The 26,716-nt window shown below is 42.4% G+C and overlaps 1 protein-coding gene and 1 long non-coding RNA gene across 4 annotated transcripts in view; one reads left to right on the forward strand and one right to left on the reverse strand.

Moving 5' to 3' along the window:
• Positions 1–26,716, reverse strand: part of LOC120403774 — a 48,573-nt gene that overhangs the window by 14,165 nt on the left and 7,692 nt on the right. The window contains exon 1 of one of the 2 annotated variants that reach the window (XR_005597719.1): positions 3,246–3,369. The exons of the other annotated variant lie outside the window; for it this stretch is intronic. This is a non-coding gene — a long non-coding RNA (uncharacterized LOC120403774). Of the gene's footprint in view, positions 1–3,245; positions 3,370–26,716 lie in introns of those variants that run through there. 2 annotated transcript variants of the gene reach the window in all.
• On the forward strand, positions 685–26,619 carry DTD2 (D-aminoacyl-tRNA deacylase 2). Of its 2 annotated transcripts, none has more exons than XM_039535394.1 (3): positions 685–786; positions 19,639–19,708; positions 26,167–26,619. In XM_039535394.1, exons 1-3 carry the CDS (start codon positions 703–705, stop codon positions 26,490–26,492), a joined length of 480 nt encoding a protein of 159 aa, XP_039391328.1. In that variant the 5' UTR covers positions 685–702; the 3' UTR covers positions 26,493–26,619. The 2 variants fall into 2 exon arrangements, with proteins under 2 accessions (XP_039391328.1, XP_039391327.1); XM_039535393.1 differs by lacking the exon at positions 685–786 and adding an exon at positions 7,638–7,923.

Raw genomic sequence — 26,716 nt, forward strand, 5'->3', positions numbered from 1 at the left:
CTCAAAGAACCACAAACACTGTAAGGTAAATAACCATTCTCTATATGGCCACAGTTTATTAAACTAGGTGTGACACTGCATCCCATATTCGTCATAGTGATATTATTATATGATTAAGATGTAATTATAATGTATGTTATGCAAGATAAGTCATGTGAGGTGTCATTGGAAATGTTATTTGCTGAATAGAATTATTCTATTTGTATGCATGTATCCTTTTTGTGTCTGAAATTATGAATGTTGACTATGTAACTGTATTTCAAATGTAGCTACACCTGGGTGACACCCACTGGACAAGATGCTTTCAGTCTAGATAGTGAGTGGAGAAGGGCCTATTCAGGGCAATGAGCCATTAGGAAAAAACAATAGGCCTTAAGAGAAGCTTATCTCCCTCCTGGTGAGCCTTCCTGTGAATGCTACAGAAAGCCTCCTAGTAATGGCTGCTATGACTCTACAAGGACATATAATGAGACCACATGTCTCTACACTCCATCTTGGGATGTCAGTATTTTTCCACAGACTGGTCTGAGAACCAAGCTTTGGAACAAAGGTTCCCATCATATGCAAAAGCTATAAGACAGGGAGTGACACCATCTGGGGTTCTTCACTTCCCACCCAAGAAGACTCCTGGAAACACCTGAGGAACAAAGACTGAATTGGGGGAAGTGCTGGACAAAAGCTAAAGGGATTTCTAGCCTGTGAATGAGACACCTGGGGATTCCAAGCTGTAATGCAAGTGCAGCTTACCCCTTAATACAAGCAGGCTGCAGATTCTTATCTCAAAGGGTGAGAATCTGCTACTCATATCCAATCTAGTATATTAAGTTTAGTTTGCGTTTTTGGTTTATATGCTAAGTAATCTGCTTTGAGCTGTTTGCTATCACTTATAATCACTTAAAATCTATCTTTTGTAGTTAATGAACTTGTTTTTGCTTTATCTAAACCGTGAGTTAGAGTGAAGTGTATGGGAATCTTAGCTCAGGGGCAAAAGGCTACTGCATATTCCTCTCCACACTAAGGGAGGGGGCGAATTTTATTTTCTTATGCTGTACAGTTCCCTGTGCAGTGCAAGACTGTATAATTTAGGGTTTATACTCCAGAGGGGGTGCACGCCTGGGGAGCTGGGAGTTGCCTTAACTGTAGCCTTTTTATGCAGGGGCTGGTCAGAAAGCCTGCATGTAACTGCAGCGGAGTTTGTTCCTACCCGTATCTAAATGTATGCTGATGAAAGTGCAGCCTGGAGGGTTTTGCAGCTTGTCCCAGCAGTATAGTGTGAGAGGATGGGTCAGGGGGCTCAGTGGTACCCCAGTTCCAGGTGCCACCCTGGGGGGAACCTGTCAGACTAGGTAGGTGTGCAGTTTTGCCTATTTCATTCATGTATTCTCAGTTGTATGTGTGCAAATCCTGAATTGCATACACAGGTGGCTAGACAGGTATCTACTTTCAGGCAGTGTGTGCACAAAATACGCATGCATATGAGCTCAAGAACTAATCATTACTACTAATTATTATTGTTTATAATATTGGCTTCAATTTGTCCCTGGTGTAACTCCACTGAAGTCACTGACTCATTCTTGTCATATCCTCTTAATCTTAGTCAAACTCTGTTACTGCTAAAGAGTTTGCCTGTTCAGGCTCCTGCCTGCCCAGAGCCAGGTATGACCTGAGTCCGGAGGAGCAGCCCAACCTGGACCCGCTGCAGAGCCCAGCGAGGAGCAGGTACCCATGGAGCCAGGATCCACACTGACTGCAGCGGATGGACACAGTGGAGTGGGTGGGCCTGTGTCCCCTGCCACCCCACTCACGGGTGGCAGCCTCCTCCTACCAGCGTTCAGGCAGAGAAGCCTGCACTTACTGGGCTTCCTGAACTGCTGCCACAGCTCAGTTCCTGCTATAAGGACCTGAGCCTTGAGCTCTGACTGAGGGCCTGGGCCTCCTGAGACTGATGCCGCTGCTTAGCTCCTGCTACAAGGACCTGAGCCTTGAACTATAGTTTATTGCCCCACCCTGGGGCAGCTCCTGCTACAAGGACCTGAGCCTTGAACTATAGTTTATTGCCCCACCCTGACCTAGGGCTGGGCTGGCTCAGCTCCTGAGACAAAGACCTGAGCCCCTGGGACTATTGTTTGTTGCCCCACCCTGACCTAGGGCTAGGACCTGAGCCCTGAACTGTTGTTGATACTCAGTCCCTGATGCAAGGACCTGAGCCATGAATGCTCAGCTCCTGATGCAAGGACCTGAGCCCTGAACTATTATTGTTGCTCAGATCCTGCTGTGAGCTAGGGCTTGGGGCTTACTGCCTCTGTAACTGCTCGGCAGAACCCCAAAACCTTCAGAACCCGGAGACTGATAGACTATTACAGAGTTAAATGAGTATATTAAGAGGCTCAAGCAGAGTGAGTAGAGAACCAATCACAGGATATTAAAGGCTGTGAGCTACTACATGAAATGTAATTAAATAAAAATATTGTGTGTTTAAGTCTCAAATGAGGGCATATGACACACAGGTTACCAAAGGAAGGGTTTACTTAAAATCATTTAAAGACTCAACCACTTGTTGCAAGGGAAATTTAGTTACCACCACCACCACCTTCCTTAATCGGGTAGAATTTGAATAAAAAAGAATCAGAAATTTCTTTTGCATGCTAGTTACGTTAATCAAATTGATCTAAACAATCCAAATCTCTGCTGAAGAAGATGTTGGCAGATAGGACACCATCCCCACAAATTTTCTGGGACTGCTCTCAAATCCAAAATCACTAGTTTACATACACAATAGCCAGCAAAATGCCTCGAATGCAATATTTGATGAAAATCTAATTTACTTTATAGTGAGACATACCCTTCAGATTGCTAGAGAATTATGTCTATTAAAAAGTTAACAGAAACTGCTAAGAAATGTATCACCATTTTATGGCTCACAAAAGGAAGTCCTTTGTTTAAGATATGGCCAGACAAGATAAAAGAAATACAAGATGCAGAACAAATTACTACCCAAATCTGATAATCCCAGGGAAAATTCATGGAAAGATGAGCTGTAGCAGATTTATATGCTATCTGCAGCTTGCTTTAAAAAAAACAAAAAACACACAAACAAAAACAGGCCCACACATTTTAATCCAAACTAATATACTAACACAAAATAAATCTGTCTTTCAAGGGAAATACAACATAGCCCCACCAAGTGCCAAAAATCTCTACTCATGAATAATAATACCACCCAAACTCTCTATATACTGTCTCACCTGCATGCATACTTGCAACTTGTTTACAAATAAATACCAGCTTGATTGACTACTACCAAGGCAACAATGGACTGTTATCCCCTTATTATATCCTGTTTACGCCATGTGTCTATGTATTCTCTGTAACAATCCCTTTAAATCACAAATAAACTACCGTAAGGAAAAGGACTCTATTGGATTTCTACTTAATCAAGTTCTGCTTAATGAGTAAAGGGACACAGCTTCCCAGTAAATTAACAGAAGGTATTTTATTTAAACACAGCTGATTCTTAACAAAGCCCTACAGCTAACAGTAGTGAGCACTTCATTCATCTTCCCTCTCCTTAATACAAACACCAACTGCCTTGACTGATTTCCTTTTCTTTCACAGAGGGTTGCTTTTGCAGAATGCTATTACTGCAAAATGTCCCTATGTAAAAGAGACTGACACCTTTTAAATAATATGAAAATGAATCCACCTCAGGGCTGTATTGTAGCCATTAGTTAGTGCATACCGCCCCTTGACACGTGACAGATATATAACCTTTGGTAACCTTGGCCCATATCATGTGACTGAGGCCAAGTAATAAAGATCTGTCCCTGGTAAGCACTCATGCAGGTTACAAATTTATTACACAGTGTTGTAATTACTTTGGGGAAAATGAAGCAAATAAAAATTCTGATCCTGGAATTAGCTCTGCATAGGTGGACCTCTGCGCCCACACAGAGCCCCACTGACTTTTCTGGGGCTCCACCTACTCAGAGTTACTTTTCGAAGGGAATTCAAGGGAAGATTGGGGCCTAAGTGCCTTGAATCTGATACAGATCAGACCCTGGACAGTCCCACTTTAAGGGTCCGAGAAATGCAGAACTGCTGTTACTTTAGGGACTGTCCTGTGACTATTAGGATAAATGGGATCCTGGCAGAGACCTAGAAATGATTACAATGCTTCCAAATGTTCCTGGAAGCAAGTGGAAACACGTGAAAATTGTATACATTTTTTCTTCTTTGTTGATCTTAATTCTTTCCCATACTTTGTATTTAACATCATTCCCTTTTGTTCACTTCCACTCATTGCATGCTGTCAGCAGCTGCAACATTAAAAAGGAATGTTCCAACCAAATGAAACACAATAAATCATGGACAAGATTTATTGGAAATCAGAGCAGACATACTTAACATGTAATATTTAACTCAGTAATTACTTGTCTCACTTCTCCTTGCAGAAATCAACCAGCATGCTATTCTCTAGCATGTACTATTTTCCCACTGAAGGACAATATTAAGTGAGCATATTTTCCATCCCTTACCATTTAAAAGGCAGCTCTTACATGCAGGGCCGGGTCTAGGTTTTTTGCGGCCCCAAGCAAAACAAATTTTGGCTGCCCCTCGTCCCAGCCCTGGGCTCCCCCGCACTCCCCCCTGCTGCCTCAGCCCTGGGCTCTCCCGCCCCCCTGCCGCCCCAGCGCTGGGCTTCCCCCTTTTCCCCCCCACCAGTGCCCCCCACACACTTCCTGCCACCCCAGCCTTGGGCTCTCCCTGCCCCCCACCTGCACCCTCCTTCCGCCGCAGCCCTGGGTCACTGGTAACTCGCTCCCAGGGCAGGTCATTCAGCAGGAATTTTAGATGTGCACAGAACACACACAGGATTGGTTCCCATATGGTTACAGAGCTGCAGTAAAGTGGAACTATTTTCAGCTTGTGTGATTGGAGGATATCTGGATGCATATTATAAAACCGTCCTCCATAAAGAGGAAAAGTTAAGGTGCCTTTATTATTCTTTTGTTCCACTCTTTCTTTCTATGGGGAATTTGCCAGTGCAATATCAATGTCTTCCTTTTAAATAAACAAACAAAAAGACCAATGGTTGTTGAAAATAGCAATTCCAGTCCTAATAACCACTGGGAAGCATTTCTTGCTCAATTTTATCCTACTTTTTTCTACAGCAAGTTACAGTGGATCAGTGTATTTGATTTGGGAGAAATGAAGTAACAGCTGCCCAAACTGAGCTTGAGCACTCCTGAATTTTGAGGTGTTCAAATTTGGAAGGCAGGTGCTGGGAGTGTGTGTGTGTGGGGGGGCTGTGGGCTCCACGGGGGAGTACTGCAGTATGTATGCAGCAGCGTGTCTGGTGCTGTGCAGAGCCAGACACACTGGTCTAAGTGGCACGGTAAGGGGGTTGGGGGATTGGAGAAGGGGTAGGGGTTTCCGGGGGGGCAGTCAAGGGACAGGGAGCAGGGGGGGTTGGATGGGTCAGGGGTTCGGGGGGGCAGTCAGGCGACAGGCAGCGGTTGGATAGGCATGGGAATCCCAGGGGTTTGTCAGGGGACAGGTAGAGGGTGGGGTCCTAGGGGGAAGTTGGGGTGGGTCTCAGGAGGGGTCAGTTGGGGACAAGGAGAAGGGAGGCTTAGATAGGGGGTGGAGTCCTGGGGGGCAGTTAGGGGCAGGGGTCCCAGGAGGGGGTGATCAGGGAGCAGGAGGGGCGGTGTTGGATGGGTTGGGGTTTCTGTGGGGGGCAGTCAGAGGGAAGTGGATTGGGGCAGGGTGGGACTTCCCTCCCCATGGAGTGTCCTGTTTTTTGAATGTTAAAATATGGTATCCCTGCCATTCACAGCACCCACAGCATGCTGCTGCATGAGGTCCCTCTCCTTCCTTTCCAGTTGGTAGTGGCCAAGGGAATGCTGGGAAATGTAGTTCTTTCCCTGCTCCAAGGCTGGCTCTGTAGGCAGGGAGCTGACCAAGGAACTACAGCTCCCAGAGCACCCTGTTGGTTCTCAGCTCCCATGCTTCCCTGCCACCCCTGCAAATGGGCTGCCCCAAGCAGGTGCTTGCTTTGCTGGTGCCTAGAGCCGCCCCTGCTTACATGGCTTCAATTTTAGGACTATACTATATGCATATTGGTCATATTAGTATTAGTGGATTTGGATTGAACAGAATAATTCATTACAGGCAGGGCTGGCTCCAGGCACCAGAGCTTGGGGCAGCCCATGGAACGGGGAGGCATGTCTGGTAGAGCAGCGGCCGAAGTGCTGCCGATTGCAGCTTTTTTTTTTCTCTCTTTGCCGGCCCTGATTACAGGTGAACTTAACTCAATTTTAGCTAGCAGAAAAAAACATGACTAAGACTCACAGATCTACTTCTTCACTCCTGATCTGTTTCCTTCAGCCCAAATTAAAATCTTAGCCCCTCTTTCTGACATTTCCTTGTGGATGTCCAGCCACCAGCTTAAGCTCAACAGCCCAAGTCTGGGGTATCTCCTGGTGAGGGATTGATTAGGGGGAGCAGAGGGAGAGCCTGAGCCAGAGCTGCCTCACAGTGAGGGATTGGAATGCTGGAAGGAGAGCCCTGTCCGAGCCTGGACTGCCTCCTAGTGGGGGATTCAGGAGGAAGAGAGCCTGACCCCGGGTGGTGGGACTCCAGCTGTCAGCCCTGAGGCTGCGGGGCTCCAACTGTTCCCTTTATCCCTGCCTCCAGCGTGCACAGTCCGCCTTCTGCACGAGCCACAGACACCACAGGGCTTGACAGCCAGAGCTCTTAAATAAAATAAATAAAGAACACAGCTGGTGTCTCTGGACATACTCCCACCCCTCCCTTGGAAGGCATGCCCAATAGTTTGAGAACCCCTGAGTTAAAACATTTTAGTAATAATTAGCTACAGTCAGCACTCGGATCCTTTTTGTTAGTGTGGCAGGGTGATGAGTGGCTTTTTTGCTACATCTTCTAGGTGGCAACCCTAAAGGTGGGGGATAGGATACTCAAGCTGGGATTCCTGGGAAGCAGGAGAGAGGAGGGCCACATACATCTGCTAGGGAAGGAGATTAGATAGTCAAAGGGAGTCTAGAAAACATAGGCTGCTATTTTTATTTACTGAAGGAAAATCTCACCTGAATCAAAGTTCAGAGATACAGATTTTTCTTACTCCAAAATATTTTCATTGGGGAGGCGTGTCATGCAATTCTCCCCCAAACATTCTTCTGAAATGAGCTAGAGCACATTTATTTCATAAAAATACAATGCCTCCAAACTCATTCACTCCCAGAACTTGCCACCTATTGAGCAACACGTCAGGACAGCTCTGGACTGCTTTGCATATACTAGTCTGGGGGCGGAGGGCGCCTGATACATGCCAGGAAGGAAGATTCCAGTCAGAAACATGCATTTCACATACAACGTCTCACTTCTCCATGCATTACCCCTCCCCCGCAAATAAAACCAAAGATCCCGGGAGGAATTTAACAGAAACTCTCGAGCCGTGGCTGAAAAGGCTGGTCCTGGATCAGCTCCCCGCTTCCACAACCTGCACCACGCTGCCTACCCTGCAGTAACCCAGCACCTGCGGTACGAGCCCATTCCCCATCCCAGCCGGCTACTCTGGCTTCTTTGCGGGGCCCGAACGATGCTCTTCGTTCCGCACCTCCCGCCTCCTGCAGCTGGGAGAGCAACGGGGCGGAGTTTCCCCAGGCACTGGCCGATGCCCCACCCCTTCCCGGGTCAGCTCCGGCTCGGCTTGCTGCTGCGGGGCGGTGCCTGCCTTTGCGTGGCCGAGCCCGGGTTCCCCAGTCTCCCCGCCCGCTGGCGCTGCTGGCTATGGCCGCCTCCAGCGCGCCGCCCCGCGCACGGGCTCTTCTGCAGCAGTGTGTGGCCTCCCGGCTGCAGGTGAAACCCCCCGAGCCGGGCTCCGGGGCCGAGTGGGTGGAGGTAATGTGCGCAGCGGGCTGGCCCGCTCTGGCACAGCGTTTGCAAAGCCACCGCGCCTCTCCTTCCAGGCTGCTGCTGTCCGCCGCGGCAGGGACAGCGCCTCTCTGCCGGCTGAGCCCTCCCGCCGCTACCCGCTCGGCGTGTCCGCTCTGTTTGCCCCAAGCCCCAGCCCTGCCGCGCTGGGAGCGGTTAGCAGCGCAGCGTGTTTCTTGGGGAAGCCACGGGCCTCCCCTGTCTGGTTCTGCTCCTTGGGGACCAGCTCCCCTGGCGCAGTGCAAGGCAGAACAGGGAAGCATTGGGCTTGTACTGTTCTCCCTTTCACCCCCAGGCATCCCATTGCGAACATGCTGCTCCCTCGGCCGTGGGTGAGTCTCTGGACCTAATTCTCCACCGTTTTGCTGCTGGTCTATCTACTTACACCTGTGCAATCTGTGTGTAAAATACCATCAGATGCCACACGTTGTACAGATTTGAGTGCCCGTGCAAGGCCCTGGAGAATCAGACCTCAGTGATAGGCCTGTACATCATTTTGGGCAGGAACCTTGTCTGTTTTAGTAATCTTTTATGAAGTGCCATGCAGAATTATGACACTCAATGAATGTTTCTAATAGCCACTTTTCCTTCCCTCTGTTCTCCTGTGGCAGTCATTAATGCAGTAGTGGGGCATGGGAGCAGTTCATATGGGAGGGATTATAGGATCTAGAAACAATTTGTTGGCACAAGTTTTTTTTCTTTGTAATGCTTCCACAGAATCATATGTTTATGCCACATTGCCCCAGCGTACGCTTGAGTGAGTTAGGAGGTGGAGAATAGCAATTGGAAAAGATACAGAGAGAATGCACAGAAAAATGGAGACAGTGACATCTCTGCAGTGGATGTAGTGAAAAGAGACAGTCCATTAATCATTACAAAGGGACTCCAATTTACAGGATTGGGGACCACTGTTGTAACCTACAGCATATATAAGATCTGATTCCTTCCTACTGTAACTCCAGCAGAAGTACACTAGGGATGAATTAGTCCCACTGTGTGATATTTATTGTATTCAGAACTGTTGGTTTTCCCCATTCTGAGTGGCTTTTTCAAATATAAAATTCAATTTGGGAATGTCAAAAAAACTGCATCCATGCAGCATTTTAATGGGATAGTCCCTACCAGATACTGTAAATGGTTCATTAGTACCTGTATAGTCTGTCTCCAGCAGTGGCCATTACCTGGTGCTTAAAAGAAAAGTAACCCTTACAGACATATACAGTACTATATAAGTCTGAATCCAACAAGCTTCAGAGCACAATGGAAGATATCTTATTTTGTTTGTTTTTGTCTGGTTTGTTTGTTTTTGTCCTTAGTTTTGATTTCATTCCAGATAAAAGGACAGTGGTTTTAGATTGTATCAGGGTGGATGGTTTTGAATAATGCCTTTTGAAAAACTGTATTTTCAATAAGAGCTGCTATAGCAATAAAGAATCTAAAAATAAATACAATACTGTGCCTTTTCAGCTGTGTAATGCTATAGGTTTGAATGAGGGGTCAGGTGTAGCATTGTGAAAGTACTGCAAGACTCTGTGGTGATGTGTTATTGCCGATGAGCACTTTTGCTAAATTAACTCAGGTGTATATAGGACCCATCATTTTGTAGCCTATAAGAAAAGATTGCTGAAACACAAAGTCCAAAAAGGTGTGGCAAAAGGACTTAGAACCGGTTTTGTAAAACAGATTTTATAAAATCCACACTAAACACATTAAATCTTGAGATCCCAGTGCCTGATGGGGCAAAAATCATTGTCGCGGTGGTTCTGGGTAAATGTCGGCAGATGCCATAGCATGGCAATCATGGAGCACAGAAGCATGCTTTTGCTTTTGCATGACAGCAGACATGGTTACTAGCCATATTGCACCATCCAAACCCTTCCATAAATTGGAACTGAGGATGATCATGGCTACCAGTCCCTGGTCAATCAGCCAGTTACTAGCCATATTGTACCTTCCATCGCTTTGTACCATTGGCTGAAAATAGAATCTGTGCTGCCTAATATAGGCAAGTGTGCTAGAGAACCACCTGCTCTGTGTCAGAGCCAGAAATTATCTGTATGCTATTCACAGGGGTGCTCCTGTAACAACCCCACCTGTTGATTCATTGTCCCCACTTGTGTGATGAATTAATAAAGAATGCAGGAATAAGACACACTGACTTGTTAGTGAGAAATGAGTGGAAGGCAGCCTCCAGCTGCTATGATAGTCCAGACAGGACATTAAGCAGTGTGTAGGAGAGAAGCCCAGCATCCCACTGCTAGTGGCTGATGGAGCTCAGCCCCTGTTGCTATGATGAGGATGGTTACCAGCCATATTGCACCATCCATCCACCAGAAAAAATTAGTCCTTTTGTCCCATCAGCTGAAGCTGATCATGAGGATAGATTTCCATCATTTTGTACGATCAGCTTATGCTGATGATGAGGATGGATTTGTACCATCAGCATTCAGTAAAGATAGGGTGACATGTAAAAGAGTCAGAGGATTGTTTTACCCTGTGTTTGACCCTAGAAGCATTTGGAGCTCAGCCAAGAATGCAAATAATTTTAGGAGGCTGCAGGAACTGTGGGATAGCTTCAGTCCTCCAGTCCATGCGCATCCATTTGATTCTTTGGCCGCTGCAGTGCGCTGAGTCCCTGCTTTATTTTGATTTGCTGGGCAAACAGGAAATATTCTTACCTGACCACTGCATCCGAGTTCAGATTGCGGTCCAGAGCGGTCACTGGTGCACTGTACGCCTAGTGTAGACCAGGCCTTAGACAAAAAAGAGGTAGAAGTGCTAACATGTTTAAAAGACATAAAAATTTAAAGACAGAGTTATAAGTAATTTTATGTTCTATACCTTCCCCTGAATCCACCCACTACCAGTTTTTGCTGCTTTAGAGTAATTTTCCAACTTTTTAAACTGTTTCTCTCCAGTTGCAAAAGAACCACATAAATAACAGAGAAAATAAGGCCTTCATACTGCAATGTGATGTGTGCAAGCCGACCTCTGTAGAGCACCATTGAAATCATTGGGGCTCTGTGGGTGCAGAAGTCCACCTGCATGACTCATATTACAGAATCAGCATCTGCGTACAAGGAAACCAGCAAAATTGGCTAGGCACAAAGTAAATTAACTTAAATATTTTTCTCTTATCATTCCATTATAGTAATCTTAGGGATTTGTTGTAACAAGAATAGATAAAGTTTCAGAGGGAAATATGACCGTTGACTGTGTCCCTTTACATATTCAGAAAAGAGGGATAAACTACAGTATGTTGTGATTTAAACCATTCCAAGAATGCTATGCTGTTTAAATAAATCTCTTATTTCACATTTTAAATTATTTAACCTAAATCTGTGAAAGAACAACATCCAGTAGAGGAATTTGTATGGGGAGTTGTACTATATAAGCTAGCAGGTCCCTTCCACCCATAAGGTGTATTATCAGTGATCACTGCTCTTGTATCTTCCCTAGGCATTTCAACGGTATTACAAGATGAGGAGAAAGCTAGTCACTCCACAGCAAAAAGTATGGAAAGAGCTGAATCCCTTAGCATGACTTTTCTTTAGAGGGCAGTGGAAGGTTTGATCAGTAATGAATTTCTGCCATTGTATTTTCTTACTATAATGTTACCACTTACATGCTCACCAACACAAAAATAAAAAAACTAAGACCCAGTAAACTATTACTGACACAAAATTTGTGCGTGCTTGGTGATTTACAAGCAATTTAAAAACATGTCCTTGCACTGAGGAGTTTATAATCTATTGTAAAATAAAATATCACGATATAGATAATCTTGAACAACTCCAGAGCCGTATAAAGTCACTACAGGTATTCCCAGAGTGTATGTTTGACAGTTCTTTCTTAAAAAGAAAGCCAACAGGTCTTTGTGGGCTCACTCTGCATTTACACTTATGTACCCATTGTTCCATAAACACTTTCATATCATAATGTTTCTCAGCAATAAGTGACTCCAACAATGGAATTGCCTATTCATGGGGAAACATACATTAGAAGGAATATATGTAATACAAAGTCTTACAACAGAGTACGTGCAAACATAGGGCTTCTCTTTTATACATGTAACAAAATAAGATGAAATCCAATGCTCTTCACAATAATAAAAGTGAATACTGTTACAATAAAGTATGCAGTGGGAACTATCTGGACCACTTCTAATTTTATTTTGTACTGAAGCAGAATCATTCTGTGATTAAGGCACCAGATTGAGACTCAGGAGTTTGGTTCTTTGTTGTGCAACAGATTTCTTGTGTGATTTTAGGCATGTCTGTTAATCTCTCTGTGCTTTAGTTGCTCATGTGTAAAATGGGAATAATACTATTCTATCTCTGGGTATTGTTAAGAAAATTTCATATAATATATGGGAAGTGTTCAGCTTCTGCAGAGTTGGGGGCCATGTTACAAGTACATAGAAAACTCTTATAATGACTTATTCTGCAATGAAAACTGGAACAAAATAAAATGTCAAAGAATAATTTACTTGACTACCCAATTTATCACAAGCTGACTTCTTAATCATTATGGAATGGTTCCTACTATATTACCAAACATATTGCATTTTTCTGCAAAAGTTGTAGAGCGGAGATGAAAATACACCTTTTGCAGAATGCATGTGTTACAGCTGCTGAAAGCCTGCACGTTTCTAGCTAACTGTGTGCGCTGCTTGCAGATTCAGATGACAGTGCTTAGTGACGAACTGCTAAATAATCCTTTGGTATTAACATTACCTTGGATAATGCCTATAGCATTGTTATTAGCATCAGGTACATGCATTGTTCTATGTATTTGAATGTGTTTGCTTGGTGCCAGGTTTAAGAATTTTTAGTAAAAAAGCCAGAGGTGCCAGGGAACTTGCTGTGCTAGTCTATTTATACAGGCATTTTACTGACAATAGCAAATCCATATACAGTGTGGTTTCCCCATGTAATCCTCTTGGGCACCTTTAGGCCACTATACAGGTTTATAGCAATGGTTGTCCAGACCTAAATGTTTTGAATTTGTAACCCCCTTATTTATTTTATTTTGTTTGAGTTTGCTAGTGCTGAAGTTTGGACTGAACAGCCAATTGATTAGGCCTTGATTGTTTAGAGAGCACTTTATAAACACCATTGTTTTTATTTCAGTTCAAAAAGCTTAAACATTCTGAGTTGCACCTCTTACTGGAAACAAATCATCATAGTTGTAAGAATGACTGAATCTGTTCTTAGAGGATTTGTTACAGTACCATTATTACTTAAGCCTTTAATAGTGTGTCCAGCTTGCCAAAACTTAATATACTCAAGACATTTTTAAAAAAATGAAATGTTTTGAATTGGAGTTGTGCACAGTTAAATATAAATAGGGGCTTAAAGGCCTCACACCTGCAACATAAACTGAAGCTTCCCCTAGCAGCTTTAACTTACACTCGGACTGCGCAGCTAAGAATCAGAGCGATACAATCCACTCTGTGTCTGCTCTCTTCTCTCTACTGTGCCCTAGCTTTGTACAGGTGCTGTGGAATACTGAGCCCAAAGTCTGTATCACCATAAAAGGCTAGGCATGACTTGTCTCTAGCAACTAGAGTGTTCGCCATTCCAAGGATTCGGCTATGAGAAGTCAGGCCTCAAATCATGAGATTGACTTGAGTTCCTATTTTTTTTTAATTAGGGGTTTGGTTTTTTTACTTATTTGTTTGTATTTATTCCTTTTCTTGCCTTCTAGTTTCTCAACATTTAGGCTATATTTGGTTCACGTTTTCAAGGTTGTCTTTGCAACCACAAGGGCTAGAAACTTTTTTTGCTGAGATTCTCATACAGTAGATGACCTCAGGGCAAGGACTTTAAGGAGAACACCAAATATTGGGAGATGTGGCAGAACTGATTATCTCTTACACTGTGTGCTATATACTGTAGGCATTTTTCTCTGGTACAATGGTATAAAAAGTATGATGTAGTGATAAAATTTTGATTGGTTTTTTCATTACAGATTTATTGGGTCTGTTTTACCTGGACCTTTTACAATATGTATTTTTTTCTTACCAATATTATAATGTTAATCTAATTCTGGAACTAATATGTAGGTATGTATCAATAATTGCTACTTCTGGAAATCTCTTCCATATGTATCTCTCTCCTTCATTTGCTAGGAACAGATAATATGGAATCACAGAAACTTGAACTTTGAGGAGTCTAACTTTTTAAATACTTAATGGAATTTGGAATTCAGAAAACAGCTATATATTATTCCACACTGGTCAAAATGAACTTTTTGGAAGGAATCATTTGGCTTTCCAAACAATATCAGCATGGGACATTTCAGCCCCAAAGAAAATTCTTTATTAGGAAGTCAACAACTGAAAAATAAATAGGGACTCAGAATGTGTTGCTTTTTTCACCCTTAGCCTTGAGCATACTGGTGAATCCGATACTAACGTATACAAGAGAACAAAGCAGAAGTCTTTACAAAAATAGTTAAGGAAACACAGTAACTGTTACCATAAGCTTAACAAAACAAAAGATATTTGTGAGTGATCTTTCAAAATGCCCTAAAAATTTGGTTGAGAGATGGTATTTTGAGGTGATAAACTTCAAGTCCCATCACTGAATTGTGCAGCGTCTTCTAGGGTATGTCTATATTACCTGCTGGATCGGTAGGCAACGATAGATCCAGCGGGAGTCGATTTATTGTGTCTAGTCTAGATGCAACAAATCAACCCCCGAGCGCTCTCCTGTCAACTCCTGCACTCCATTGCCACAAGAGGCGCAGGCAGAGTCGACGGGGGAGCGGCAGCAGTCAACTCACTGCAGTGAAGACACTGCGGTGAGTAGATCTAAGTACGTCGACTTCAGCTATGTTATTCACGTACCTGAAGTTGCATAACTTAGATTGATCCCCCTCCCTCCTAGTGTAGACCAGGCCCTAGTTAGATGACTTTCAGTGGTTACTGCAAGTTGTGCTCTGTTTTGCTTACAGAAAAAAATATGTTTCTCAGAAGAGTACTTGTTCCTTGAAACTACAGTGATAGAGCCCTGGGTATTCTGTGCACATATGCTCACAGTAATGTCTCTTTTTCACACAGACCCTGTAGTTAAAGCAAAGATATTTAATTTTTTTTCCAATCAGACTAAAGGAATAAGGGATTAAGTACTGCACTTATATTGATGGGTGGAATGCCATTGGCTAAGGGCAGCGATTTTTGTCATTCTCCCTTAATATAATCACAGTGGGTTACCTATGTGTGTTGAGGGATCTAAATGAGAGAGTGGAAAAATTCAGCACAATATCTGCCTTACATTTTTTCCACCTCTGGGGCATGATCCCTTATGCATATAACTAGTTCTTACTCAAAACAAGTAGCTCCATTAAATAAGAATTAATCTCATAAGGAATTGTTTGGAGGTTTGGCCTATATTTGTAACATTTCCTTAAGATCAGTTATTCTTCTTCTTTTGTGCAAAGCAAATTAATTTCTCTGTTTAAAAAATTAAGGGTGAAATTCTTGCTCCATTGAAATCAATGACTTCAGCCAGGATAAAGTGATAAATTATGTTCTCAATAGTTTTAAATATTCTGTCATGATATTGGTCTCTGTGTTTAACAATCTGAGTATGTTTTAACAAAATTGTGATGTGATTGAATATTATGTTAATTTCCTGAGGTATAATCTACTAAATTAGCCATTACCGTGATTATCACATTTCAAATGAAGATGAATTCATATTTAAATTGAAAGTGACTTATTTGCATGTTTGATAGGAGAAAAGCTTTGGTTATTATCTGTCTTGAAATTAAGTAATCGAATCCATTAGGTATGAATTGTTTCTGCTGCTTATTTTCATTCCAGAGCATCTTTGAAGACACAGTGTCACTATTCATACCTGTCCATGTCTTGTTCCTCCATTAAGTCCAGCCTGGTCATGTCCCTGTATATGATGTCCCAGTGTCTAGTGAGTGGTTGGCGTCTAGGTCAAACTCACCTTGGTTGTGTTTGCATTATTTTCTTTGTCATGCTACCATCTGTTTGGCTTCTGCAGTATGCCTATCATTGTAATCTTTTTGATTGTAGTCAGTCCTATAACCTGATTTCACACCCTACTCTCCTAACTTCATTTGTCTTTAAAATCATTCCACTTTACAACTGCTTCTTTCAAAACACTGTCATCTCTGTTGGGTCCCTAGTCTTCTGATGTCTGTTTCATTTAAAGCAGCTGCTTCCAGGCCATGGAGTAGTACTGTTAGTACACCAGTTGGATAAATTTTCACTCTGGTACCAAATATAATGCTTTCATCAGTCCATAAATTCATCAGTTTCTGTGCAGCACTTGTGGGTATGGTACATCTCTTTTTAATCTCATCCTTCATGGAACCACCAACACTGATCAAGATTCCTAGGTACATATAAGATTCTGTTTGTTCCATGAGTCCACTACTGCTGCATTTCATTCCCTTGTCCCTTTTCTAAGATGCAACTACTTTGTCATCTTGGCATTTATTGTAAGTCCAAGTCGACTACACCAGTTTTCCAAGGTAGCAAAGAGTATCATCGTTAATTCAGATGTGTCTGCCAGTTGTCCTCTGTTTAGGTTAAGGAGTTTAACTAGATTGTCCAATCTCATGTCCTCCAATTCTTATAATATTCTTAATGCTAAGTTTTTGTTTGTGACAGTGATTTGATTCCATGTTTTTTTTTTTTTTTATTTAAACCAGTTTTTTAATTTTTTTTTTTTTTTTTTTTTGCACTTACATACATACATAGCTACTATAATAGATAGATTTATATCTGATGATCTGATGATATGATTTATATGCCTTCATGCAGTCAATGAAAAGAGCAAACTCTTTAATCCCCTTTCTCACTTTTTCCCCATCAACTATTGGAGCATGGATATCTGATCAATGCAACATTGGCCTGTTCCTTTCCTACTACTTACTCCTAATCTGTTGAAAAATACTTTCATCGTGATTTTTCCCAATACGACAATAAGCTTGCACCTCTATAATTCTTTGGATCTCCTTTCTTCAAGATTGTTACTATTAACTTTAGCTAGTTGTCTGGTACCTCCTGTTGCTCCCATAACTAGTAACTTTTTTCTAATGCTGTGATAGCACTTGTCCTGCCAACTTTTACCAGCTCAGATGTTATATTGTCTATTCCTATTTTTAACTGTTTCACTGTTCTTTCTATATCTTCTTCTGATGGTAGTTCAGTGCTGATATCCGTTCTGCCTTACCAGCTGCCTTGTTCATCTAGCACATTTAGAATGCTTGAAGCTGAATGATCTGCAGTGCTCAGCACTTTATCAAAATGCTCCTTCCATACTTCCAGCATGACTTGAGTATTTGTTGTCAGTCCACCAGTAGCTTATTTTACTGTTTGGATTGTTGAGCTGATGTTTCCATGCAACTTACCCTTTTTGTATATTTTTTTCATATCTTGTTTTCTTGATGCCTCCTCAAGTTATTGAGCCTCTTCTTTCCAAAACTATGTCTTGTCCAATCTTTCTTCACCCCTCTGTATAAAGCTTTTACTTCTGCTTTTCCAGTAGTCTTGACTTGGTTACACTTGTCCTGTAATTTTCTTGTTTCATTGGTTTTTTAGCTTTTCCTTGTTTAATTATGCCTTCCAGCAACTCTTCTGCTGTGTTTTGTATTGCCTTCTTGTATATTTCCCATTTGGTCTGCAGTGAGATTTCTTCATTACAAATTAATGTTCTGAAACATCCTCCAAGCATCACCTTGTGTGCTTCCCTCAGAGAGCTACTGGCACACTTGGCACTTCTATAGAATCTAACATCCAACAATGTTTCTGTGCAGCAATGACTATGCCAGTGGTGGCCAACCTGAGCCTGAGAAGGAGCCAGAATTTACCAATGTACATTTCCCAAGAGCCACAGTAATACGTTAGCATTCCCCCCCGTCCCTCCCCCACACCGGCAGCCCCGCCAATCAGCGCATCCTCCTCCCTTCCCGCACCTTCCTATCAGCTGTTCTGTGGCGTGCAGGAGGCTCGGGGGTGGGGGGAAGGAGTGAGGGCATGGCAGGCTCAGGGAAGGGGGTAGGAAGGGGTGGAGTGGGGGCAGGGCCTGTGGCAGAGCCAGGGGTTGAGCAGTGAGCACCATTCAGCACATTGGAAAATTGGCACCTGTAGCTCCAGCCCCGGAGTTGGTGCCTATGCAAGGAGCCACATATTAACTTCTGAAGAGCTGCTTGTGGCTCTGGAGCCACAGGTTGGCCACCCCGCACTATGCCTTTTACTGATAATGCGATCAATCTGGTTTTTCGTTTGACCATCTGGTGAGTTCCATGTAACCTCATGCATGTCTTTGTGAGGAAGTCAAGTGCCACCAATAATTAGATTGTGCATTTCATAGCAAGTTCTTATCATTTCCTGTCTTGATGCCATGTTGTCCATCACTGTTCATTTGCTTACCATGTCTGCTACCAGCTTTTGCATTCAAGTCTCCCATTATCAAAGGAATCTCATCTACATTGCTATCTAGCTGTTGATAAAACACATCCTCCTCTTCCTCTTCTGTTGTTTCTGTTGGTGCATAACAGCAGATCACAAGTATCAGACGGGTAGCCGTGTTAGTCTGGATCTGTAAAAGCAGCAAAGAGTCCTTTGGCACCTTATAGACTAATGGACGTATTGGAGCATGAGCTTTCGTGGATGAATACCCACTTCGTCAGATGCATGATGATGATGTATCCGACGAAGTGGATATTCACCCATGAAAGCTCATGCTCCAATATGTCCGTTAGTCTATAAGGTGCCATAGGACTCTTTGCTGCTTTTAGCAGATCACAATTATGCATAGTTTATTGTCATAACAAGGTTTATTACTGCCTACAATCTGCTCAGACATTGGTTTCCAGCTGTTGAAGTGACTATTCTCTTATTCACTGCTATTGCAACACCATCTCTATGATTCCTTTATTCTGGACATTCAAGTGGGCAAATGAAAGTGTAGTTTCCAACTGTCATCTTTCCTGTGCCCAACCAATGTGTCTCCCATATGTCAGCAAGGGAAGCTTGTAACTTCCTTAACTCCTCCACTATGAGCTCAGTCTGGTCTGGAGTCAATAGAGTTCTAATATTCCAGCTCACAATATGTGTAATATATCTAGCTATTATCCACTTCCATTTGTTAGGTCTGGGTTGAAATCTGTTTAAATCAGTTTGGTTTGTTGTTCTGTTTCTATAAGTTTCAGTTATAATGGTTTGTTAGGCCAGTCCACCCTATCCAGTTCATAGGAATATCTTGTCATAGCCTGCTAGGTAAAGCTATCAGTAGTTCCACCCTAGTTTACTTGCATTCCAAGGTGAATGATCTTGGACTGCTCAGTTTTGAAATCAGGGGTTTCCCATCTCCTAGACAGACTTACTTAAAGAGGCTCTGAAATTAAATGAGTTTTCCATCTCCTAGATTCTCTTGTTTCACAGCATCTTATTCCGTAACCCCTTCTGGGTTTCCCCCATTCACCATGCAGTGGACTTGTCTCTATGCCATTGGATCCCAGCATGAGGAGAATTCTATATCTGCTTTTAATTTTAGCCTGTGTATTAATATATTGTAAATCCAGTTAAATTTGGGTTAATGTACAGATAATGGATTGCCTTCATTATATTAGTAAGTACCATGCAGATATATAAACATATACACAATACATTTTTTTGTGTGCAATCTTTCATAGATCCAAAGAGGACTGGTTATCTACATATGCTTCTTCAAAGGAGCCAGTGAGGAACTCATTCCAAAAATGGGTATGTTGTATTATTGGTATTCTTACAATAAGGGATAAGTTTAAAAAAAGGGCTTAATTATCCAGCAGCTAAATGCATGGAGAAGCTACGGAATCAGGCCCAGTATGAGGTATGACTGGAGAGGGCAATAAGAACAATATCTTTCAAAAGAAACTTTGTAAATGAGAACCTGTAAATTGCAGAATTCACACTCTACTGAAATTACTCTGAGCTTGTAATTTTATTCTGAGTTATCCCTTGTATCTCCCCAGTCATGAGTAGCAGGTGAGCCAAACCTTATACTTAGTGAAGAAACTCATTTCTAGTCTCCTTTGATGTCCTCCTTTCAGTGACTGTTTTGGCAGTGGCTCTGTATAGAAGTCCATCAAGCTGGATGACATCAAGCTCCCTGCCTGTGAGCCAAGTTTGTCTTCCTCAGTCCATATGACAGGTGTTTGCATCTCATCTTGTGTCCACGTACTAGTGGTGGACCCTCTTGGAAGAATGGGTATATTCAATGTTAACTGATTTTATTCTTGTTAATAACTGTAATGGGGTTCTCTCACTACAAAGGTGCCTTATGGCTGCTCAGGGGATTAGCTCTGTTCAAGATCTGACACCCTCTTCCGTCATTTTCTCTCGCCACGGTCCCTTTTGCTCTCTGGGACTCACTGTGCTCCCTCTTTGTGACTTGGCCCTCTGCCCAGGTCATTATATGTGTTTCCCCTTCAGGGTGTATCAAAGTCTCAGGATTGACTGTCAGGCTACCTTTCCAGGCTGTCCTATAATTCAGGACTATGCCACTTTCCTCAGTGGCAGGTAGGGGAACCCACTCCCACCCACTATTGTGTTCCAGCACAGGTGTTATGCTATATAAAGCACATGGGATCTTTTTTTGGGGGGGTGGGGGTGGCGTGAGGCAAATACGATACATTTATTGAAAATACAACAGTTAGCGTATGCTTTTCAGTGTGTCAGTCTCTCTCTCTCTCTCTCCTGCCAGTTGATGTTTATAGTTACCAGTCTGTTGTAGCTCTAGTCAATCTAAGGCCAGTTAAATGAGCATGAATGTGGAGCTGGGCACTGTCGGTCGCGATCCAATGCTTTGCAGGACTGAACCCAGAGTTCCATGGCAAAACACCCCAACTTTGTAGTTGTAAATTCCCATTTGAGTCTATGCGTTTTGCAATGTCATCCTGTAATCATTAGTCCTTAAGTGGTGGTAATCTTGGGGTTTTCTTCTGTTATCATTTGATGGTTGTCCTCATGCTTCCCATTGTTATCTCCTATTTGTTGTCTCGCCCTCGGGGGTACCTGCCTCACCTCTGAGGTTGTCAATACTGCTAACTTGTTTAGCATGAGATACAGTGGATGTTTTCTGATTGTCTCCTGGTCTTTCCAAGTCTCTCACTTTTTCTTGACCATCTGGACATTTGTGATGGCTTACACACCTTATCTTTTCCTGATGCATGCATTCCTATTCACACAAACAATCTCTTACAGAAACCTTCAAAGGTATACAGGCATTAGTATTTTATATTCAGCAGAATACATTGTAAATCAAGCCTTGCTAAATCTTATAACTAAAACAATTCACATTGGGGCTTTAGGCTCTCAACATTCCTGTAATCTCCTTAACATAGATACAATACAAGATCCTGTCTCTTACTTACTAAAACCTTAAAACAAAGAAATGTATATTTAACTAGAGTACCTAATTTGTAATACATATAGGAAACCATAGTAGACATTATAACTTATCATAGACTCATAGACTTTAAGGTCAGAAGGGACCATTATGATCATCTAGTCTGACCTCCTGCACAACGCAGGCCATACAATCTCACCCATCCACTTCTATAACAAACCCCTAACCTATATCTGAGTTATTGAAGTCCTCAAATTGTGGTTTGAAGACCTCAAGCTGCAGAGAATCTTCCAGCAAGTGACCCATGCCCCATGCTCCAGAGGAAGGCGAAAAACCTCCAGGGCCTCTGCCAATCTGCCCTGGAGGAAAATTCCTTCCCGACTCCAAATATGGCGATCAGTTAAACCGTGAGCATGTGGGCAAGACTCACCAGCCAGCACCCAGGAAAGAATTCTCTGTAGTAACTCAGATCCCATCCCATCTAACATCCCATCCCAGACCACTGGGCATACTTACCTGCTGATAATTTGGCAATTGATCTTTGATCAGTTGCCAAAATTAGGCTATCCCATCATACCATCCCCTCCATAAACTTATCAAGCTTAGTCTTGAAGCCAGATATGTCTTTTGCCCCCACTACTCCCCTTGGAAGGCTGTTCCAGAACTTCACTCCTCTAATGGTTAGAAACCTTCATCTAATTTCAAGTCTAAACTTCCTAGTGTCCAGTTTATATCCATTTGTTCTTGTGTCCACATTGGTACTAAACTTAAATAATTCCTCTCCCTCCCTAATATTAATCCCTCTGATATATTTATAAAGAGCCATCATATCCCCCCTCAACCTTCTTTTGGTTAGGCTAAACAAGCCAAGCTCTTTGAGTCTCCTTTCCTAAAACAAAAGGGTGACCATAATCAGTCATAAGGATTGTTCTGGTCTGTCATTCCTTTCTGCTATTCAAAAAGGGTGGCTGGCAGGATGAAATCAAATCATACATTAATTCTCGTAGTACAATTATAAAATCCTGCTCCTACACAGGGACCCGCTGTTCAGCAACCACAGTCTGCTTACTGCTAGACCCCATTGCTATTTCCCTATGCTCCTTCCTATTTTCTCTTCTAGCTGTGGCCCCGCGAGGTTACTAGCGGAGCACCCTCTGCTCCCTGTGGCTTGCCAGAGTGCCTATTCTAAGCACACCTCCCTCCTCCCAAGCAGTGACTGCAGACTCCTTCCCCTGCAGCCTCCTTTTGTTCTCAGCTTGCTGGTTTTGTACCAGCCCAGCATACACCTATTCACCTGAGCTTCATCTTTTAAGGGCTTGGCTGTCTACCCTAATTCTTTCCCAGGGCGTGCCTGTTAGGTTAATTAGCCTCTTTCCTGCTACGTTAACCTTTTCAGATGAGGTGTGGAATGAATACCCCATCACAATAACATGCTTCCAAATCTGATCCAAATGATCATATGGTTCCTTTTGTGACATATTACTTATATGGATGTTAAGGGAATGACTTGGATCCAAGATGCAGTTGAACATCTAGAGAAAATAACCTTTCAAATGACACATGGCATGACCTTCAGTTCCTAATCAATTAGGAGTATTTTAATACCGACCTGACTATATACTCAGGATATTGAAAATAATGATGTAACATGAGTCAGCAGAAGGAGTTGGTAAAATTATTTCCTTCCCTTTTCTTATCAGAAATATTAGGTATATAGTTGGACATTAAAATTCAGGTATAATTCTCAAGATAAAAAAATATAGCAGTGTCTGCAGCTCCTTGCTTCTTGACAACATAAGTCTTAATATTTGCATCAGGATAGAGATGCTAGGAATAAGGTCAGTTGTTAATGGTGTTTTTTCTCTGTCACCATCCTATGCATCCTTTATTTTCTGTTTCATTTCTTCAGTTTCCTTGGTTTTTAGAAGTAGAGATGGATTACCAATGCATTACAATTATCTCTTTGCTTAGGAGCATTTTTTGGGCAACGGTGATATAGTAGCAGTTTGACAAGACTGTGTGGTCACAGAATATTTCAAGCTATTTGCGAGTGCTAGCAGAAAGACCGCACTGTGCAAAAGCACAGATGCAGAAGTGCTGAAGAGGATTTCTGTGGAATTCTCTCTTAGGTCCTGGGTTCTGTGTGGAAGGGCATGAAGTTTCTGTGATCCTAAACTAAGTTTAAATCTGTGTGTGTGTTAAAACAATATATCACAAAAGGAATGTTGTGCTTGTGAAAATTCAATGGGGATGTCATTGGAGAACAAAATCCTTTTTCATAGCAAAACTGGTACATCCAGGGCAGCAGCAGCAGTGCAAGTTTTCCCATACTGCCCACTAACATAATCTGACAGTGATTTAAGGAATAGATCATTCTCTGTGAGCCATTCAATCCTTGCCCTTACTGAGACACCAGTGGCACTGCAAGTTATTTCTAGGGCCCTATCAAATTCACAGTCCATTTTGGTCAGTTTCATGATTTAAAAAAATCTTAAATTTAATGATTTCAGCTATTTAAATCTGAAATTTCATACTGTTGTAATTGGTAGGGGGTCCTGACCCAAAAAGTTGGGGGGGGGGGTCACAAGGTTATTGTAGGGGGAGTTGCAGTACTTCTGCCCTCAATTCTGCCCTGCTGCTGGCAGGGTGCTGCCTTCAGAGCTGAGCAGCTGGAGAGCAGTGGCTGCTGGCCAGGAGCCCAGCTCTGAAGGCAGATCAACCACCAGCAGCAGAGCAGAAGTAAGGATGGCATGGTATGGTATTGCCACCCTTACTTCTGCACTGCTGCGTGAAGAGCTGGGCCTTCAGTCAGCAGCCATTGCTGTCTGGCCGCCCAGCTCTGAAGGCAGCGCAGCAGTAAGGGTGGCAATAGTGCAGCCCCCCGTAGAATAACCTTGCAACCCCCCTGCAACTTCCTTTTGGGTCAGGATCCCCAATTTGATAAATCCTGGTCTTCCCCATGAAATTTGTGTGCTTTTACCCTATACTATACACAAGATCAGATTTCATGGTCCATGATGCATTTTTCATGGCTGTGAATTTGGTAGGGCCTTAGTTATTTCCCATTGTTGTGGTGAGTTTGTGGCATGGAGGCCTCTTCACTGACAACTGGAAGGGAAAAACAGTTTGGTTCGCTTTGCTGTCAGATGGCATAGCTTTCCGTTTCTGCTGTTCTGGCTTGCACTTGAACTAGTGACCTAGAGAAGAAATGCTGAGTTTCCATTAACAGTTTAAGTCACCATAGTGTCTATTTTATTAGTTACGTAATCTTTCTAGTAGTACATTTTCCTTATGTGAATTTTAAAGTTATTTAAAATAATATCTGGTTTCTGGATCATAATCCCACCTGTACCTCATTCAAACATCAGCCCTCAGAGAAATGTACATCGGTTTGGAGAGGGATTATGTGGGTTTCCCATCCTTGCATCCCATGTGTGGGGTGGGGTGGGGGTGCAGGGGGAAAAGAAATGAGGGGATGATCTGTTCTATAATAAGCATACTATGGAAAAAGGGGTATAAGGTAAATGGAATTATGATTGTCTGTTTGTATATATTACGGTTCAAGGATGAACTCTACTTTTGGCCTCTCCCACAGTCTTTGTGGGCACCTGTTGTGATAGACCTACAACTACGCTCTTCTCAGAATGGAGTCCCACATTCACCTCACTTCAGCTGGGACTGACTATTCTACACTACCCCCTGTTTACCAGCCATATTACCTCAGCAGGCCCAAGACGGTTGGCTCAGACTGTTGACTTCTCTCTAGAAGTTTGACTAGTATGAAATTAGAGTGACTCAGGACAGCTACTTCAAAACAAGTATTATTTATTGGTCCGCAGGAATATGCCAGAGAGAAAAGGGTTAAAAATAACAAAAGCCTACACATATATTCTCTTACATATACTTAGCCTTTCCTTGCCATTTTAAGTAGGCCCCACTTAACCCAGGCAACCCCAACACAGGGGCTCAGTGAGACCAGCTTCTGCATCTCTGATAGGCTGACTCCCGAATCAGTGTCCCTCGGGCTGTCTTTTATCCATTTTAAAGTTCCTTTGTTCAAGAGTTCCCACCAGAGGATCTCCTGAGGTTTCCAGCAGGGCTCCTGAACCTGGTTAAATTGCTTTATGCAAAAAGGTGGGTGAATACCCACTTCATCACCCACGAAAGCTTATGCTCCAATACTTCTGTTAGTCTTTAAGGTGCCACAAGACTCTTTGTTGCTTTTTACAGATCCAGACTAACGTTGCTACCCCTCTGATACTTTATGCAGTTCTTCACCAGAGTGGGTCAGGGGTCGTCTCCCCATAGTAAATTCAGTGTATTGGCTGTTCGAACACCGGGCAAAGCCATGTTCCTGGAGTCCTGAGGAAAGCTGCAACTGGAATTAATCATTAGTGTTCCATAGAGTTAGCCACCCCACAATAACCATCAAGTCCACAGATGTATGAATACATCAAGTTAATACAGATATTTCCCATGTTCTTCACAATATACAAAAACTTTCTTCAGTATGGAAAGTACTAATCTGTGGTTAATATTAACTGAATGGAGATATAATATTTGCCTGGTATGCATTGATTGATTAATCTTCAGCTTTTTTTCACCTTAGAATATACATTTCTCTCCACAGCTCTGCTGTGTAATTTGATTATTAAAGTTCAAATATAGACATTGTAATGAACCATTTTAAAATGTTTTATTTGAATACGTTCTCTTAACCATCCTGACTGAAGTATTTAATATATTGCTTTTCACAGTTATAGTAGGTTTAAGATTAACCAATTTTAGACACACTAATTTTTTAAATATGTATTTTGATTTTTTTTTGCAGTTAATACACTGTTGAATGTTAAATTAAGTGAAACTGAAAGTGGAAAGTATGTTTCTCTTCTGGATTTACCAGGCAACTTATTAATAATACCCCAAGCTACGCTGGGTGGTAGACTGAAGGGAAGAAATATGCAGTACCATTCCAACATTGAAAAAGAAAAAGGGATGGAGCTTTATTCCCATTTTGTAACATTGTGTGAAAAAGAACTGGCTGCTAATACGAAATGTGCTGAAGCAGGTGTTGTTGTCAAGTATGGAACATATGGAAACAGACAGGTGTTAAAACTGGATACAAATGGACCTTTCACTCATATGATTGAATTTTGAAAAATCAATTTTATGTATAGTATTCTCCAGCAACTGTAGAATTTCTCATTTATAAGGGACAATGCGCTTAAATTGATTGGAATGTGAAGAAACAGACATGTTATTTCAATAAATTTACATAAGAGTTGTCCAGCCCATGAAATATATTGATTATTAAAAATGAGTCTGACATACACAAATGGGTAAGACACATGAGAATCTGAAATATTTTGTTAATAATGATT

The sequence above is a fragment of the Mauremys reevesii genome, linkage group 4, assembly GCF_016161935.1.
Source record: "Mauremys reevesii isolate NIE-2019 linkage group 4, ASM1616193v1, whole genome shotgun sequence".
In the NCBI taxonomy this organism is placed as follows: Eukaryota; Metazoa; Chordata; order Testudines; family Geoemydidae; genus Mauremys; species Mauremys reevesii.